At 44.1% G+C, this 14912-nt stretch overlaps 1 protein-coding gene across 1 annotated transcript in view; it reads left to right on the plus strand.

Annotated features, from left to right (window-relative positions):
• ANO2 (anoctamin 2) overlaps positions 1–14912 on the plus strand; it is a 309476-nt gene that overhangs the window by 76270 nt on the left and 218294 nt on the right. The window contains exons 6-7 of the mRNA XM_065411472.1: positions 12139–12290; positions 14531–14585. Coding sequence (XP_065267544.1) covers positions 12139–12290; positions 14531–14585 — 207 coding nt within the window. The remainder of the gene's footprint in view (positions 1–12138; positions 12291–14530; positions 14586–14912) is intronic.

A 14912-nucleotide genomic window follows, 5' to 3' on the forward strand; every position in this document is an offset into this window, starting at 1 on the left:
ATTTAATTCACAGCAGCAAGGTTACCACTGTATTCCACACCATGTTATCAGCCCAGATAAATGAATATAACCTGTGGCAGATCCACCTACCAGCACTTGGCAACCAATGTTGACAGACAGAGCTGTGCTGTCTCTTGGGTAGGGCGAATCAGGGCGACTGCTCTGGCCCCGCACTTTGGGGGCCCCCGCAGGCTGGTGCGATTGTCCGGCACGGTCAGTCCCAGAAGACATAGGCGCAGGAACTAGGTGGGCGGGGGTGAGGCAGCACCCCCAGGCTCCCGGCTGCCAGCCCTGCACCCAGGGTATCAGCTGCCAGCCCTGCACTCGGGGTCTTGGCTGCTGCCCCACAGCAGCAGGCAGCTAAGTACCAGGCCGGATCTGTCCCGCCGTCCCAGACTCCAGTGCAGAGCAGGGCCCCAAAGCCAGCAGGGGCTGATTTGTCCCGGGCCCCACACCTGTCTAGGGACAGCCCGGTTGACAGAGCTGGTTCCACAGCATTCACAGCATGCCATGCCAGCTCAAGCAAAACAAGGCAGCCGCAAAACCCAGCTGTAAACCTTACTCTTCATGGCTTGTCTGCGTGCCCAATATATGGGGCTGCAGATACACACACTTGTAAAAGTACCAGAAGCATGCCAAGCTGCAAATAAGGACAACAATGTGAAATCAACAGGCCCTGCCCAAAATTTCTTGCTGATAATGAAATTATTGTTCACAATTCATCCAGTTATGTGTTTGACCCAGTTAGATCTTTACTTGCCCACTGAGGGCCTGTGAATGATCAGAATCTTTTCCTGCCACAGCACAGACACACTCACTGAATAGTGTCCAAAGCTCAACTTCCACCTGGGACTTAACTTGAATGTTAACTTTTACAGCAACAACAACAAAACATACCCTCACCCTCCTTCCCCACAGCCTAAGCTTCCTCCTGAGCTTGGCTTTTTTCCCTAGGTTTTTTCCCAGCGCGGTCTTTCTGTTCCTACCCCTATTTTCCTCCATTTCAAAGAAATACTCAAATCCTTTTTATAAGCCTGAGGTGGCATTAACTGGAACTGGTCTGGTGAGTCAGCAGAAATAACTCCATGTCTCTGTGCAGGTTCCTAGCACCTGACATCAGAGTGAGTCAGCAAAAGCAACTATGTATTCTTAGGAAGGGTCCTAGCACTTGACACCCAGCCACAGACACAGCAGCCTCAGCTCTAAAGGAAAGTACGGGTGTCATTCTTCTTGCACTAAATTGATACCTGGTAAGTAGTTTACTCTTTTTGTGCAGGAAGAATGGTCTTGACCTGGCAATTAGCCCACTAAGATCATGTACTTATGGTCTAATAACAAGATTTTCTTCTATAAGCTGGTAGCACATCAGTTGGAAGTGACAGAGGAGAGAGACCTTGGTGTGTGGGTTGATCACTGCATGATTATAAACCACCAATGTGATGTGGCTGTGGAAAAGGCAAATGCGATCTAGGATGTATCAGGCGAGGCATTTCCAGTAGAGCTAGAGAAGTATTAATGCCATTGTACCAGGCACTGATAAAACCACATTTGGAGTACAGTGTACAGTTCTGGTCACCCATTTTCAAGAAAGAGGAATTCAAACTGGAACAGGTGCAGAGAAGAACTATTAGGATGATCAAAGGAATGGAGGGTCTATTTTATGAGAGGAGACTGGAAGAACTTGGCTTCTTTAGTCAAGCAAAGTGAAGTCTGAGAGGGGATATGATTGCTGTCTATAAATACATAAGGAGTGTAAATACCAGGGAGTGTACGAGAATGGGTATAAACTGATCATTTTACAAATTCAGGCCAGAAATTAGAAGGTTTCTAACCATGAGAAGGATGAGGCTCTGGAACAGGCTCCCAATAGGAGTTGTGGAGGCAAACAACACACTTAGTGTTAGGAGAGAGCTGGACAAATGTATGAGTGTGAATGTGTAACCTATGCCTGCTTGGTGTGAGGTTCTGTCCCCCTCTAGTAGCACCTAGCTCAGCTAGAGATTAATAAGTCTGCTGAAGCCTTGGTTAAGAGCCAGGTGGCTTTTAGCTCATGCAGTAGAGGCTCATGCACTAAGCTTCAGAGGTTCTAGATTTAAACTCACCTGCTGATGTCAGTTTTACAATTGTATGACGGGGTTGCTTATGATGGTAGGGGGCAAGCTTAGCAGCCTTGGGGCTCAATTCTGTTCCCCCAGCTACTTGCAGGGGTCAGAAAGGGAGTCCCACTTCCCCCCAATTTATTTATTTATTTTTTTTTTAAATCTCCTTTTTTTGAAGCGTCCGGTATGGCCATCGCTGGAGATGGGACATTGGGTGGAATGGGCAAGGGCTCTGAGGTGGCACCGAGCATTCTCTCAGATGCTGGGCTGGCTGGGTCTTGCTCACAAACTCAGGGTCTAACTGATCACCATTTGTGAGGCTGAGAATGAATTTTCCCCCAGGTCAGATTGGCAGTGACCTTAGGGTTTGGGTTTTTTGTTTTTTGTTTGTTTTTCCCCCTTGCTCTGCAGTGTGTGGGTGCAGGTCACTTGCCAGGATTGTCTGGATATTTCTCAATCATTTTCCATTGCAAGGCCTCAGGCACTGGTGTACTAGGTTCTTCCCACTCTCTGTGTCACTCAGTGGTCCAGTCCCCCGTGGGCTATAATTACTTTGGGCTAGTGTCGGTTGTTGCGTGTACTGTGTGGATGCTGGGTGGTGCTGATGGCCTGTGAGATGCAGGAGGTCAGACTACATGATTTGGTGGTCCATTCTGGCCTTAAACTCTATGACTCATTAGGTAAAGGAAATCATGTCAAAGTTATAAGCTCCTGGTGGCAGGGACTCCTTTTCTGTTGTGTGGATTGTTGGAAATACAGTGACATTCTGGCCTATAATTGGGGTCTGTAGGTGCTACCACAATATGAATAAATAATAGCAATCAGCACATCTGGGCAAATAAATGATTTTTTTCGGTTAACTGGCAGTTCTAAAAATAAAAAATAAATGGGGGTTCAGGTCAAACTGAATTGGAAAATTGTAACATTTTTAAGAATCCAAGAAGTCTGTTTTGATTCAAACAAAACATGTTGTTTCATGCAAAATAGTTTGTTTTCAGGCATTTTTTAAGGGCTATGTTAATTAAATGGCTGGTGGTGATACCACTGCTGCCTTCCTTATAATCTTATGTGTGACTGTAAAGTGTCACTACGCATGATTATTCATAGTCACTGGGCCAGAGAGCATGAATGTGAGACTGACTCTGGAGCCTGGTGGTCAGGGCACTCATTTAGGATGCAGGAGATCTAAGCCCAAGTCCCTGCTCCAGTGACTATTTAATTATTTATACAAAGTGGAACAACTTCAACTAGAGAGATTGAGAGAGACTCAATCCAGAATGTCCCAGAGCTCTGGGATTAATGTACGCTTCTGGGCAGGGCCGGATTGTGACATTCTGTGGCCCTAAACTATCTAAAGTGTAAGAGGCCCCATACCATTAAAAAAATGAATTTATTATTTTCACAGAAAGGATGTTGAATATATAAACACGAAAGCTTTTTATTTGCATATATACAAAGGCGAAGTTGTAAAAATAGAATAATAATCTAACTAAAACATGTCTTGCAATATGCCTGTTTGCATTATAAAATAGTTTCAAATTAACATTTTCATCTATGATTTCTTAATTAGTAGATATGAAAACTTTTATCTACAGCAACACAAAAGCAGTTAATTACTCAGACCAGCTTACTTAATGGAAGCAATACTACCTGCAGTATGTCTGTTTGCATATCACATTAATTTTTACACTGAAATTTAAAACATTTTCTTTCAAAATATTTGGAGAGCAAAGTCATTGATGATGTCCTCAAATTATAAGCTATGGAATGCTTAGGGCAGATAGCTTTTCTTGAAGCATTGTTGCCCGCAGTTCATTCTTGATATATTTCAGTATTTCAGTTGAGAAAATGACCTTTCCCCTGAGCAGTTTGTTGCCATTAGACTAAAAAAAAAAAAGCCACAAAAAAAAAATAACCAGTAAAAAATTTAGTTTTATATTATAAATATTGAGATTTATATATCTATACAACAACAAATAATATAATAATTATATATATATATATAAAAAAACACAGGTTTTCGGCATATATATATATATATATATATATATATATATATATATATATATATATATATATATATATATATATATATATATGCCGAAAACCTGTGTTATTTTACCAGGATATTTCTGAGAAAGTTAGTGCTAGTCTGTCTATGTTCTCAAAGGAAAACAAGAGAGGATATATAATTTTTTTCCCCACCATGAATAAGGAAAATTATCCTTCTTTTCATATGAATAAATGAAAAAAAAATTGATTAATTTTGTTAGGGAAATACAAAGTTTATCCAGACTATATATAAAATATATTTACAAATGTTTATTCCAATTTAATTTTTGCTACAAAACAATGAATTGTTGGGATTTTTCTTTTGCCATACTATAAAAATACAATTTATTATGGATATGATACGTGATTTATAAGTCTATATAAGAATTTTTACATAACCTACTACTTATAATAAAATATTATCTTCCGTGCTCCAAACCTGCTGAGCAGAAATTCCCAGTCTTTTTTCTAGGCAGACCTCTCTCTTCACGTTCGCTTCTCTACCCTCTGTCTCCCCCAGGACCACTAATTAATCTCGAGTAAACACCTCGGACACACAGAGTGACAACAAGCTATATGCGCGAAAGAGAAAGAAAGAATTACCAGAAAAAAGACTGGTAATTTCTAGACAGGCATTGAGAAAGTGGGAAAAACTAGCCTATATTCAAGCAAATATAATGAATATTTAATAGCCTATAAATCATATATGCACATAGTTTGAAATAACTTGCTCACCAAGTACTCAGAATATTTTGATATATATGTATATCTTCCTTCACTTCTCTCAGAACCCTCTGTTTATCCTTTCATCAGCACTCTCTGATATTTACTGTGAAGGTTCCCAAAACTGTCGGAGGAAAGCCAACACAAATTTATCCTCCTCAAGATCCATTCAACCCAAGTCCATAAATCCATAAAATACACAATTGTGTGTATGTACAGATCAAAAGAAGAAAACACACTAACACTTAAGAAAATGAAAAACAGGAACAAAGGCACTATACGACTGAGCGTGCTGGACTGTAAACAAAAGATTGGCTATTACCAGCCAAGGGGGGACACTATACATAATGTCACTCCTAGGACAAGTCCAATACAATTATGAGCTTGGCAGGATTGCTTCACGACACTGCCGTCTCCGACCTCACATTTTCCCCAATTTTATCGGCAATGAGATTTGTTATTTATTTATTTAAATAAGTTATGAAGGCACGGTCAGAATTTCACCAGTAGCAGCTGGCCAACAAAAGGCTGCCTTAGGAGACTGATAGCAGACTTACTTGTAGAAATACTAATTTTACAAGTGCAATTATCGTTGTTTCTCAGCCCTGGCCTCCCACCTGTCAATTATGAACAATTAGTGAAGGGCATGGGTAGGGTAAGGGTATTTGTGTAGCTGTGTATATTTTTGTCATATTTGAACAAAAATGACTATATTTAGAGAGAATCTTCTTTTTCCCCATATCTCTTATTTATCAACCGATTTTGATAAAATTTGAAATGGAGTCAGTGTTTTCTTTTTTAGAGGCCCCTCATATTGTGAGGTCCTAAGCTGTATCTTAGTTTATGTGTTAATCCAGCCCTGCTTCTGGGGTGGGAGGGGAACCTCTATTCAAATCCCTTCTCCACATTGGGCAGAATGGGGAATTGAAGCTGTGTCTCCCACATCCCAGGTGAGTGCCCTAACCACTCGGGGCAAGTCTACACTAGAAACAGAAGTCGACCTATGTTAGGTCGACTTACAACCACCGCAGTAATTACTGCGGTAGTTCATATCCACACTACCCTCCTTCTGTCGGTGGTGCGCATGCTCACCAGAAGCACTTCCACTGATTTTAAGAGGAGCAGTGTTAGGGGGGCTGAGAGTCTGGGCTCTCAGTTCCACATGCAGCTTTCCACCAGGAGCCTAGCTGTGGTGGGGAGTGGGGAGCTGGTGGCGGGGAGCCGCAGGGGGGTTGAGAGATGGGGGGGGGCAGCCAGACTGAAGGCAGTGGGGAATGGGGAGCTGGGAGCCTCCAGGCAGTATCAGGGCTCCTCATGGGGATTGGTGAGCCAGGACCCTGTGGGCAGCAGGCTAGTGGTGAGCAATGAGCTGGGCGGGCGCAGCCCAGATTTGGATTGGGGAGCGGGGAGCCTGGGCAGCAGCTGGGCTGGGAGCTGGGAGTGGAGACCCGAGGGGCAGCTGGGCTCCGAGCAGGGAGTGGGGCGGGCGCAGCTTGGCTGGGAGCAGAGAACCGGGGGAGGGGAGGGGGGACAGCCAGGCTCTAGCTGGAGCCCCCCACCCACCCCGGTGACAGCATGACAAGAATGACAGCCAACAGCCAATGTAAGCAATGCAGTGTCTACCCAGACACTGCGTCACCCTAACTGTAGTATGTACACTAACATAATTAGATTGATATAAGTGGCCTTATGTCAACCTAACTATGTAGTGTAGACCAAGCCTGGGCTAAACGATATAAGGCAGGCACCACCTCCCGCTCTGCCCATTTTTTGAATGGCGCCTAAGCCCTAAAACACATTTTTTGCCAAAAAATATTTGGTGAATTTGTGTCAAGTCCATGAATAGCTTCCAATCAAACAAAACTGCATTATTTGACAAATAAACTATTTGAAAACTGTCACCTCGCTCCAGTAATTAATTGTCTAGTATCTGCATTCCTGCAGGGAGACAGGCTAGGCTTGGGCATTTAACTGGTCCAAAAATAATTGGTCAATTGACCAGTCAACTATTGATCAAACAATGTCAAAAATGGATAAATATTTTAAAGCACTAATTCATTGGAACAGTGAAAACAAAACAAAAAAAGCAAGACTTTATGATCTCCAGTAGGCTTAGCCTTGGATAGATCCTTATGCCTAATTACAAAAGATAAGTTACTTAACACAGTTACTTTAACTCAAAAAAAATGTGCAACGCAATGAAATGAAGTTCAAAACCTCAAAAAAATGGTACCATGATGCAATCAAGAAGGTAGGCTGCCATCTCCCCCAGGGCATTTTTGCTGGAATATTTGACAGGATTTGACTGTGCTCAAATAATAGGTGGTCAATTGAACAGTCAATTACCATTATTAGACTGGTGAATTGACAGGCTTGCCAAGCCTAAAACTGTCAATAGCATGTTCAAGTATCAGTCTTTGAGGACCAAGTACTATAAACTACCCTCCTGTGGCCCATGCCTACATGCACACACCATGCACAGTTATTGCCCTCCTCTCTGTTACAGATAGACACACAAGCAGTTTCCCCCTCCACGAATACACATATATCACATATCAGAGGGGTAGCCGTGTTAGTCTGAATCTGTAAAAAGCAACAGAGGGTCCTGTGGCACCTTTAAGACTAACAGAAGTATTGGGAGCATAAGCTTTCGTGGGTAAGAACCTCACTTCTTCAGATGCAAGGCTTGCATCTGAAGAAGTGAGGTTCTTACCCACGAAAGCTTCTGCTCCCAATACTTCTGTTAGTCTGAAGAAGTGAGGTTCTTACCCACGAAAGCTTCTGCTCCCAATACTTCTGTTAGTCTGAAGAAGTGAGGTTCTTACCCACGAAAGCTTATGCTCCCAATACTTCTGTTAGTCTTAAAGGTGCCACAGGCCCCTCTGTTGCTTTTTACATATATCACAGTCAATCCATATCTAAATATGCCCATTCTTTATATAGTGCAGTCCCAAACACCAGTGGCTTGGTTGTGAAAGGGGACAGTGAAGATCAATGCCTAAAAGTAGAGGAAACAAATATTCAGTTAATATGACATTCTGGGGTGCAAAGCAGACCAGTGAGGGTCTACATCAGCCTCACAATGCTTTGCTGCTGTAGCTCCCACCGAGATCGCTCACAAACAGCGTGCAGGTCACACCCTGAGCGTCTGTGTGTAGCTGCAGCCTGCCAGCCACACATCAGTGACACTCTGGCTTCCACAAACTTTGGTTACCACTTGCAGGGGAGCCCAACACACTCCCAGTCCCAGATTTCCCCCCAAAATGTATGTTTTGCACTGTCCAGACCTCTCCTGGACAGTCCAAATATATTAGGTCTGTTACCCATCTAAGGGGACCAATATACAACAGTCTGCTACATTAAATAGAGTTACCCAAACAATTCACATCATTGGATTAGTTTTACTTAAAGAATAAAACAAGTTTATTTACTTACAAAGAGAGAGATTTTAAATGAGCATAAGTATAAGGCATTACAAGAGCAATGCAGATTAAATGCTTCCTAGTACTAAAATTTAACCAAGTAGACTTGGTTCAAGTTGAAACTCTTACCATATGTGTCCAGTAATATTGCTCACCAAATTCTCAGGCCAGAATCGGCTCCCAAAATCCAAAGTCTGTTTCTTTTGTCTTCTTGGGTGAAAGACAGAGGCTATGTCTACACTACAGCTTATGTTGGCATAACTTCTGTCGCTCAGGGGTGTGAATAAACCACCACCCTGAGCAACATAAGTTACACTGACATAAGCACCAGTGCAGACAGTACTATGTTGTTGGTGGGGGAAGCTCTCCATAGCTACTGCCGCTCGCTCGCAGGGGCTGGAGTAGTTAAACCGAAGGGAGAGCTCTCTCTCTCCTGTTGGTTTAGAGCAGGGGTCTCAAACTCAAATGACCATGAGGGCCACATGAGGACTAGTGCATTGGCCCGAGGGCCACATCACTGACACCTCCCTCGCGGCCCCTGGCCCCTCCCCTGCCCCGTCTCTTCTCCACCTCCTCCTCCAAGCGGTTTTAATAAAATGTATACACTCAGTAAAGCCCCCCCAGTGCACTGGGTTGCACCACCACTCCACCCCTGCTCTGCCTCTTCCAGGGGTGGTAGGTTTGTAGAAATTTTGGTGGTGCCCAGAACCTGCCCCCCCCCCAACTCCGCCCTCACCTGCCTAAGGCTCTGGGAGGGAGTTTGGATGGGGGAGGGGGTCTGGGGTGCAGACTCTGGGAGGGAGTTTGGGTGCTGGGTGCAGTCGCTGGGCTGGGGTAGGGGGTGGGGGTGCAGGCTCTGGGATGGAGTTTGGGGATAGGAGGGGGTGCAGGGGTGAGGGCTGTGGGGCTGGGGATGAGGGGTTTGGGGCATTGGAGAGGCTCGGGGCATTGGAGAGGCTCAGGACTAGGGCGGAAGGGCAGCCTGCCCTGGCCCTAGTGGAGGGGGGCACTAGGACCCTGCGGCAGCAGGTGATGCTGGAAGCCGGCAGAGCGGAGTCAGCATGAGCTGCAGGCTCCGGCAGGCGGGGCCGGGGGAGAGACCCAGCCCCAAACATTAGGGAGCAGCGCGCGGGGAGCTTAGCTGCCAAATAAAATAACTCGGGGGGGGGCGGGGTTGAGGGGAGTTTGGCGGCGACAGGAAGTAACTGGGGGGGGCGCGGGGAGCCTGGCGGGCTGCAGGGAAGAGCTCTGCGGGCCACATGTTTGAGACCCCTGGTTTAGAGTGACAACATTAGGGAGCTTTCAGTGGCACAGCTGCACTGCTGTAAACTCTATAGCAAGGGTGGCCAACCTGTGGTTCTGAAGCCACATGCGGCTCCTCAGAAGTTAATATGCGGCTCCTTGTATAGGCACCGACTCTGGGGCTGGAACGACAGGCGCCAACTTTCCAGTGTGCCGGGGGGTGCTCATTGCTCAACCCCTGGCTCTGCCACAGGCCCTGCCCCCACTCCATCCCTTCCTCCACCCTCCCCTGAGCCTGCCATGCCCTCGTTCCTCCCCCCTCCCTCCAGAGCCTCCTGGACGCCAGGAAACAGCTGATCGGGAGGTGCGGGAAGGGAGGGGAGGCACTGATTGGCGGGGCTGTCGGTGGGTGGGAGGCGGCAATGTACATTGGTAAATTCTGGCACCTTCTCAGGCTCAGGTTGGCCACCCCTGCTCTATAGTGTAGCCATACCCAAAGAGGTGGATATACAGAGGTACCTTGGGATGTTTTTGTCCTTCCCTTTGACAGTACAGTGACTTTTTGAAATGCATTTTCCTGAGGGTTACCCCTACCTAAAGTTCACTCCCACTGTGTGGCTGGAGACAAGAAGTCTGGTGGTGAAAGAGGTTCCATGCTGTTGTTTGCTAAGATGCAGATCTGTTTGTTCCTGCTCTGCTTCCTTGCCAAAGAATGGCCACTTGCTAGGTGATTGCCCATCAACTTTGATGACACCTGATTAGAGGCATCAGCTTGTCCTTTGTCATTGAGAAACAGGTTTACCCACTCCCCAGACTTGCCTGGTAAACACACTTCATTCATGATTTCAGCTTATGTTCATAATTTTACATATAATGTCGTGACATACATTTCACAACGATATTACTGACCAGCGAGGAGTTAGTTTTCAAATGATATCTCACAAGGCATGTTTTGCACAAAGATTACTACAGTGGTGTGTGTAGGGAGTGAATCAGGTGTGTAATCAATCACAGTCACTAGTTGAATGAAATGGAATCTGTAAGACAGAGATGATGAGCCGCTGTATTCCGCTTGGAGTAAAAGGGTGTACCATTGGAAGAATCTGGAACATGTCTAGTAGTTATGTAAATAATGGGTAAATTGGTCAGAAAAGAGGTCTATGTGAGTGTAAATGGTAAAGTAGCATAACTTACACTGCCTGCTTTATCTTAGGTCTGGTCTAGGGAGTTAGGTCGACGACGCGAGACAGCTTACGTCAACCTAATTAACTGCCCTGCTATACCAACTGAATAACTCCCACCACCGTGAGCAGCACAGAGTCAAGATCGATGTAGTTAGGCCGACGCAGTCTCAGTGTAGACACTACATTGCTTATGTCGACAGTTAGTGGCTTTTAGGAGCCATCCCACAATGCTGACAGTACAATTGATACAAGCGCTCCTGGTGAGGACGTGCCCCACCGACACAAAGAGGAAAGTATAGACATGCACAAGCAATGCAATTGCTGCAGCGGCGGTTTGCCAACATATGTTTGGTCAACTTAATTTGGCACTGTAGACATGGCCTTACACTCTCCTGTTAGTTGCTTTTCCTGCTACCCCTTTTATCTTTCTGTCCACTAGTCATATAACTTGGACTTATTTTGCACACGTTAATGCCAAATTGATGCAAGTTGCACATTTTTTCTATGGTTACACTCATTTAGCCCCCTTTTCTGACTGGTTTACACTTGATGTGTAGAGCCCTGCATGGGTACAAATTTATATCCGCGTATGCAGATATCCACAGATATAAATCAGTATCCGCGGAACCGCAGGGCTCTCCCAGGAACCACAGTGGTGAAAGGAGCAGAATGCAGGGCCGCCGCTTCCAGGAGCCAGCACCCCGTGCCGGGAGCTCCTTCGGCGCGGCTGTACCGCCCCCACCCCTGCCCCCATCCCTTCCATGCAGCTGCCTGCGTCTCCTGTCTGGGAGCATGTGCGCTGCTTGCATACACTAGCGCAACCAGAGACAGCTGCTGGTGAGCCTGGTGCTTGCCTGAGTGGGGCTGGGAGTAGTACAGCCATGCCGGAGGATCGGGGTGCTGGCTCCTGGGAGCGGTGGCCTCACATTCTGCTTCTTTCGCAGAAGAGTTCCTGGGAGAGCCCTGTGGTTCCGCGTATACCGATTTATGTCCGCGGATATCCACATCCGCGCTATAAATTTGTGTCCGTTTAGGGCTCTATTGTTGTGTGATGTATTCCACTGATTGTCACTGCTGAACTTGGCCTTGTACGTTTATGCTATTCTTCCGGTAAGTGGCTGAATAGAAGGTTATTGTCTGACCACTGTCTCACCTCTTGAGGTGCTTGAGAACTACTTCGCATAATGACATTATTTGAAGCTTAGGAACTGGACCAGAACTATGGCTGATGTAACCTAAAGCACAAGGGACAGCGTCTGATCTCTCTTACATAGGCGTATATCTTCAGAGACTCCACAGACTTTAATTCAATTTTTAAACTTTTTAAATGGGACCACAGTCCATCTCACTTATGTATTTTTTTAAATGCACATTTTGAAAGTCATTTGATAATGTACATGGTTTTCACTCCTTTAGATGTATGAAATAAAAGAAGAAGGAGGAATTCTCAAGAAGCTCTATGAAATATGGCACAAAGCTACAAAGCCTCTGCAGCCCAAGGTGCCACAACAAAACAACACAAAGATGAAAAGTTTGTCTTACCCCTTTTCCAGAGAGAAAATATATTTGTGAGTATTTTAAAATGTAAAAGCCATTTAAGCAGACTGTAAAATTCTGTTGGTATCCTTCTTCCATTGTAAAACCTAGTACTTAAGTAAGTATCTGAATCAAAATCCAAGCACCTCTTGACACATCAGATATTTTGGTTCCTGATATGAACTTTGTGACATAGGTCCATCTCCACATCTGAGTTGAACTCTGCTCTCAGATATGCACGTGCAGCTACTATTGAGGTAAATGAAAGTTGACTGCTTTTAAGCGGAATTTATCCCTATGGGTCAAATTCAAAAGTGAGTCCAAATAAGTCTAGTAGGAGTCTAAGTTTGGTAACCTATGCCATCTGCCTCCCCTCACATTACAGTACCTTTCGTCTCACTATCTACTTCCTTCAACTGACATACATGGAGCCTGATTTTCCTCTTAAATTAATGCAAATCAGGAATAAGTCCAGTAAAGTTAATGGAGTTACACTGGTGTAAATGAATGGAGAAGCAGAGCCCGTGGAATTCTCACTCACCCTTACTTATCATTGGGTAACTTACACACCTTGTCACATCACCTCTGAATTTGGCCTTATGAGTCAGTTTAATGGAAGGTGAGTTGATGTAAGTTACATGCCGAGAGATGAGAAGAGAGGCATAGCAAGAAAAGCAACTAACAAGAGGATGCAAGATAGGCCAACTCCCTCTTTAACTGGCATCTTCTTTCAGTTCCTTCGTGTGTAAGTTACATTAATGTAGACTATGTTACACATGCACATTAGTAAGGTGTAAGGTAGTCTCAGTGAATGTGGATCTAACTTAGGCTAGGTCTACACTACCCGCCTGAATCGGCGGGTAGAAATCGATCTCTTGGGGATCGACTTATCGCGTCTCGTCAGGACGCGACAATCGATCCCCGAATCGACGCGCTTACTCCACCAGCAGAGGTGGGAGTAAGTGCCGTCGACTGGGAGCCGCGGCAGTCGATTTTGCCGCCGTCCTCACAACAGGGTAAGTCGGATCTGATACGTCGAATTCAGCTACGCTATTCGCGTAGCTGAATTTGCGTATCTTAAATCGACCCCCCCCTGTAGTGTAGATGTAGCCTTATACTGCTTGTTGGTTTTAGTGGGTTTGCACAGGATATAAGTCAATGCAGAATTTCACTCACTGGATGTAACTGCTTCCATTGGATAAGATACTTATGACTGTGCGGGTAACAGAAGGGGTTGTATTCAATGAAATAGGTGTGTTTTTAACTTGAATTGAAAGTACCAAATAAATTATGAGTAGGGAAAGTAACCATGCAGTCTAGCTTGTAAAAAATATATAACTTATAAAGAAGCATTTTTTTTCTTTCTGGTTAGATTAGATTTATGAAAGTAATTAAAATTTGGCCAATACTATGCAAATAAGGAATTCTTGCCACCTGCCCTTCCACCCACAATAATACGTTTGGGCCTAATATGATGTTTAGCAGTTCTTATTACCTCATTAAGAACTGGTTCCCTGCATTTATGTCTGACAAATAAAGTCATATAAATAGAATGACCTACCACATCATTTGTTGCCCTTTCTGACAATTTGCATTAAAACTGAATACATGTTAAGTCAGCTAGAGGGAGTAAACTGGCAAAGTTAATTTCATTGATGAGGATTCCTGGGTTTGTTTAGCAGTTATTTATGTAATAATATAATAATTACATAACTGTTACGGATTGATTGTATGGAAACAAATGTAGTATTGACTTTCTTAGTCATCCTGAAAAAGAGTAATGAACATCTGCATTAAGGCTAATTGAAATCTGATAGCATTAATGGAGTCAAGGAATGTTAGAATACTGTGGTTATTTTATAAGGAAAAAACGTAGAATGTCAGTCTATGTAAACAATAAAAACTTTCCTTACCAAAAGGTATTTTACATTTGGATAATGTTTCTGCATTAACTCCTCCTCCTCCTCCTCCTCCTTTCAACCTGTGTAACCCACAGTCTTCTTAATACACTGAAATATTTGTAGAGTTCAATAGGATCAGGCAACCTTCTGTCTTAAGAGACCACCTTAGAGTATCCAGAAATACATACAGTTCTGCTTCACCTCCCTCTCCTTTAAGCAGCTGGTTTTTCTCAAGCCTTTGCTTGAATGGTCACTTAATACAGGTTTTGTTGTAATTGTTTCAGATGGATTCTTAACCAAATTGTTGTATAATCCTATTCATTAGTAGCATTCATGAAAACGTAACTAATCTTGTCTCTCAACATTTTAAGGTACAACATTAAAGACAAAGACACATTTTTCGACAATGCTACCCGCAGTCGAATAGTAAGTAAACACAAGTGGCCTCAGTATTGATAGAATCTTCTGTGCTCAATGGTATCTGCTTCAACAATGAATGCACCTGGTTCCCCTTCATCAGTATTTGCTTATTGTTTCATAGCAACAGAAAAGTGCAATCAGGTGCGACAGATCCAGACAGTTGGTAAACAAATCATCTGTCTCATTGCTTGGAAAAGAATGCAGTCTTCATATGTATAATGTTTTCATGTTGTCATGCTTCCTAATGCATTTATTTAGATATTGGTAAATATGTCAGTTACTGAAAAGAAGAGCCAGATTCTGCTCTCTCTTAAACTGGTGTAAATCTGGAAT

Source organism: Emys orbicularis, chromosome 1 (assembly GCF_028017835.1).
Source record: "Emys orbicularis isolate rEmyOrb1 chromosome 1, rEmyOrb1.hap1, whole genome shotgun sequence".
Lineage (NCBI taxonomy): Eukaryota > Metazoa > Chordata > Testudines > Emydidae > Emys > Emys orbicularis.